Below are 5,194 nucleotides of genomic sequence, written 5' to 3' on the forward strand. Positions count from 1 at the left end.
CTCAAATTGATAAATATTTTCTCTGTTGGCAACAATGAAAGTTGGATCTAAAATTGCACAGAAATATCTCTGATGTAAAAAGGTCAAGCTAGGCAAGAGATGTGCCATGCAAGACGGACTTGCATAGCATGAGACTTGCATAGCCTAGATGTAAAGCTGCCTTTATGGATTTTACCTTCCTGTGCCATGATTTTCACGTTCCATGTGCCCATTCTGATGTCTTCTTTACATGTTAATCTTTTTGTTATACTTGTAACTGCTCCTCCCGGAGATTGAGGAACTTACTCCGGAATTGGATTTCGCTGCAAGCATAGCCATTTGATTCTACTAGGACTTATCCAATCCGGATCTTTAATGAGGTGTCTTGTCCCAATCTTTCTTTCTCTTAACGGTAATGTTGAAATTGAATTAGCATAAATCAGGAACAGCGTTGGATATTGGACAATTGACTATTCACCGTCTTAACAAAGGTAAGTTGCGTTCTTTCTGATAGGTAATCATTAAACCACTTCAACACTATGCCTATATAATCGAACCACAAAGTTGGTATAATAAATAAGTATAAACATTTAAAAAGAACTATTTATTAACAAATAAAAACAATACAACAAATCTTTGGCCAGATTATCACAAATTCAGGTACAAAAACAAAAAAATATCTACATTCGATGAAACTACCAATACCTAATATAAATTATTTAATCTTTCTTCTCGTGAAGTAACTCTGAAAAAAAATTAATATTATGAAGTTATCGAGTTAAGTAGACAAATATATAATCAAGTTATTAACATTGATTATTATTAAGAACTTGCACTGACAGCAAACTATATACCTAGTAAAAAAGATGAGCAGTTATCCATCTTACCTTCTTCCTCGTCTTCATCTGCATCTAGAATATTAGCACAACAGCAAGAATACAGTATAAACGAAAGAAAACCAAGAGGTAATCCAAGCAAAACTGTAGTCAATACTGGATTGCCACGCCATCTATCGGATAAGGTAGTCCTCGCTTTAAAATAAGATCTGTACATTCTTACAGCCAAGTCGTTACCGCCATATATCTACAAATATAATATTATTGTTAGGATAACTGTTATCAAGATGTTTCTGCTTAATGAAGTTAAACAAGGCGACGTAATATCTCCAAATCTTTTTAATCTAGCCCTAGAAGACGTCTTCAAAACTACAAATTGGTCAACATATGGCATTAACATTAATGGCAACAAGTTTAACCACCTCAGATTCGCTGACATCATGATTATAGCGAGCACATTCGAGGAATTACAAATTATAATGAAGGAACTTCGGCCTTAAAATGAATATGACAAAAACAAAAGCACTGACCATCCCAGACGGATAATCAAAGACGCATATAGAAGGATCTTTCACTGTCATTTTTTAGCGTCGGCAAATGTTATACACAAAACAATCAGAAGTTGATCAAGATTTTAGTTTCTTATTTGTACCACTAGGGGGTGGTCATGTCAGCGGTATTACTGCTTCTAAAATACGAAAAAGTGGGGCAACAAATTCAACTTTTATATTTTTATATGTAGATGCCACGTGGTCGTAGAATAGCATTAAATTTTTGCGTTTTATAAAAATTTTTGAAGAAAATAAACTATTATTCCAACTTTTAATAAATGAATCTTTTTAGAAAAAATATTATGATTCAAATTTTTAATTTAAATATGTACAAATCTACAAATAATATAACTAAAACTCTCTTCTTATAAACTATAGATAAAATTAATTATTAAGTCAATCACCGGGAGAGAAAGCACAAAAATTGTAAGGTGTTTCGATCAAAAAACAATTCCTGATCTTGTTAGTACGCTAGAATTGCTTTTTGGCACATACACTAAAGAATTATTTTTTCCAATTTGAAAATTTGAAATTGTGAAGTATAATTTTGGATTTTTAAATTAAAAAAATAAATAAGTAAGTCTCAAATAACGCCTCACTAGAGCTCAACAAAGATGAGAAAAAGGTAAAAATGGCTGCTGGGACTAAGTTAAATAAATAGCTCCGTTCATACTCCTTTCCCACTTCCCCCTAACTATATCTTTCATGATGGTTTTAAGCCGACGGCCACGGTTTGAGTTTATGCAGTCGCTCTCTTAAGGATTGTTTTGAAGAATAATATCCATAACCAAATCGCCCACTTGAACGGTCCTTCTATATGCGTCTATTTTCTTTGATAATAGTCCAAGTCCAGAGAAATAATAAGATCTTCCCATGACTTTGACCAGGCCAGGTATCTAACAAGTTATTTGAGTTAAATGGATCTCGATAACCAAAGCCTCTTAAGTTCCTGTAGTGGTGTAGTGGATTCGCTGGACTTTTTAAATTATTAACAATTTAATTTCAAAAATGCACAATTTTAGAAACTTTTGTCTTATGTCTTAGAAAACATGGAGGTTTTGGTTATCGAGGTGAATAAAACTCAAAAAACTTGTCAGATACCTGGCCAGGTCAGTGTCTCTTTTACTTTATTTTTCTGTACTATAAATGCCTTGATGAAGCCAAAAAACTTAGGTATACAGTTTATAAAGTAAGAATGTAAACTATTTTCGGAAATGGTTTACATTCGCTAGAAAAAATATATGTATTAAGTGTACTTACTGTTGCTGTTTGATTAATCACCTTCTCCAAAAATAATTCTATAGCATCGACGGTCATTTCAGTAGGATCATCTTCAGGAACATGATGATGCAATGTAGTAGAATTTAAAACGATTAAATAAGGTAAAGCAACAATCTGCATGACTATATTATTAGCTAATTCATGACTAGTGCTCCAGCCGAATTGAAAAGTATCGTGATATTTATCGCGGTTTTTCCTCGCTATACTTTCAACAAGGTTTCGAAAATCGAGCATGTCTTTTGGTATCTGCAGTAGTTTGTTTTCTTCTACTACGACGAGAACAATAAATTTTTCAGTTCGTAGAATTTCGTTAATGTTAGTCTCTGTAATTTTTGGAAACGTTTCGAATCGTTCTTCATTAATCCATTTGTGCATTGAAGAATTTATGTGGTCAGCTTCAATTTGATTATTACCTTCTCCAACTAAAAGAAAACATAATTATAAAAATTAAAATTGTATTAAGTTTGTACGAAATTACTAGTTGCAAAAGCCCACATTCATCGATAAAATAAACGTATTTGGATCTAGTACTGAAATGTCCAATCAAGAATTTATTTTATAATTTTGGTTTGCTCTTAAACGAGATATTTGAGAAAATCTATGATCTAGACACTAAAGGGGAAGTTTCCATTGAACCTTTAATTATCAATCAATAGTGATTGCGATAGTTCTTCATAGTAGTTAATATTTTAACCTTTTGTGAATGTCGAACTACTTTATCAATGTTGCCTCATATAATAGGTAAGTTTACATGGATGTTAAATTAAAATACTTACGTCTTCTATAACTCCTACATATGTTACTAATTTTTAAAAGCTAAAGAAACTTCACGACACTGATAGATGGTTGAGACTGGAATCAGCAAAATAACATTCAAATCCTTACCTGAATAAAAATAATGTGAATTCTCCTTGTGAACAAATACTGCAGGAAGGGTGTGAATATCTACGTGTTTGTTGGCAATTTCCTCAGTGGCTGAATAGTAAAACGCATGAGCTTGAAACTTAGAGGCCACATCATAAAATGTGTTCCACAAAAGTCCATCTCGTTCGCCCACATACATGAAAAACAGTTGGTTCATATTTTTTATATTTATAAGACTCTCAGGTCGTGTTACTTGTTGTACAGGCGGTCCAGCCAATCGAATAGCAAAGTTTATTATCTCATCTGTTATTTTCTCTCCTTCAAAAGTAAAATCCTCTTCAGCTTTTATACTGAAAAAAATTATTATTAAGATTATTTTATCAAAAAGAAATTTTAATCCATCATTTTAGATAGTTGGGTATAGTTAATACAGTTATTAATACATTTAATCAAGTATTTTTTTGCACCTTCTCCATATACCTCCTCCACTATTCTGGTTCGTTTTCCCCTAACTGTCACAATAATTGAAAACACCATTTTCTTTGTATTTCCCATAAAGCCATTGACTTTCTTTGGTGCAATATTACAAAATGTTATTAAATTTAACTATTTAGCTTATCTATATGCTCACATTTTACCTGGTATATTGGATAAAAAAGCAATGCTTTATGGCTTTATGCCTATGCTATTGGATAAAAAAAGTATATCGGTCAATAAAAATATTACAACTATTAATTAATAGATGTGATCATATCTATTTACAGGTGTTATTGGCTATAACACTCAGTAATTAGCTATGTAATTAATTTAATAATACTTACAGTTTAATTGTGGGATAAGTCGTAATATCAAAGGATTTTCCTACATTTGGAAATATTGTACAATCAACTTTTCCCACTCTAATATGAGTATTTTTTAGGGCTTGAACTACGTGAGCCCAAATAGGTTCGAGTCTTTTACAATGACCACACCAAGGAGTGTAAAATTTTACAAGCCAATACCCACCGTCTTTTCGAACGTCGATAAAGTTATCTCCCAATTCTAATATCCATTTTGAAGAAGGTGAAACTACTATGATACATTCTAAAAGATATTTTAAATGATAATAACAGACAAATAAATTTGTAAATATGTACTTACTTATTAATAATACAAGTCTGAAAATATGCATTGTTAATGTTTCAATACATATTTAATCAAGATAATATATAAATTATTCTAAAAAAATGCTTTTAGCGCTTTTTTAGAAAACTCTAATTCTGTTGCAAATTTTATCAAATTCGTTTTACAAATACCAGTAGATTAGTGGCTGTTCCTATTGTGCTTATCACCTTAATAAATTGGAATAGGTACACATAATTACAAATAGAATATTTTTAAGTCAACAGTTATTTACCAATATATCCTTTATTGATTTTTAAAATATGTTTATTTCCCACCCACTTTAACCATTTGACATTCTTCTTTTTCGAGAATACTTTTTTATAGTGGGTACACATCAACCCACTCTACATAAATAAATTTAAATGCAACACCTTGGTATTAAATTTGTTACAGGGTATTATTGTAATTATATTATAAATTGTAAATTATTTTAATTTTTGAGAGAAATCCAACGATTTCAAATCTGCCTCTAAATTAACAAGGTATACCCTTATAAAGCACATTATTAGTTTACCGGTA

General features: G+C 31.1%; 1 protein-coding gene across 1 annotated transcript; it reads right to left on the reverse strand.

Moving 5' to 3' along the window:
* Positions 1-564: 564 nt before the first annotated feature.
* Positions 565-4,944, reverse strand: LOC140433189 (protein disulfide-isomerase TMX3-like). Its single transcript, XM_072521228.1, has 6 exons — positions 4,652-4,944; positions 4,333-4,594; positions 3,533-3,861; positions 2,627-3,069; positions 867-1,062; positions 565-724 (listed from the first exon to the last, which is right to left on the reverse strand). Exons 1-6 carry the CDS (start codon positions 4,680-4,682, stop codon positions 699-701), a joined length of 1,287 nt encoding a protein of 428 aa, XP_072377329.1. The 5' UTR covers positions 4,683-4,944; the 3' UTR covers positions 565-698.
* Positions 4,945-5,194: the final 250 nt, after the last annotated feature.

This window comes from Diabrotica undecimpunctata, chromosome 2, assembly GCF_040954645.1.
Source record: "Diabrotica undecimpunctata isolate CICGRU chromosome 2, icDiaUnde3, whole genome shotgun sequence".
In the NCBI taxonomy this organism is placed as follows: Eukaryota; Metazoa; Arthropoda; class Insecta; order Coleoptera; family Chrysomelidae; genus Diabrotica; species Diabrotica undecimpunctata.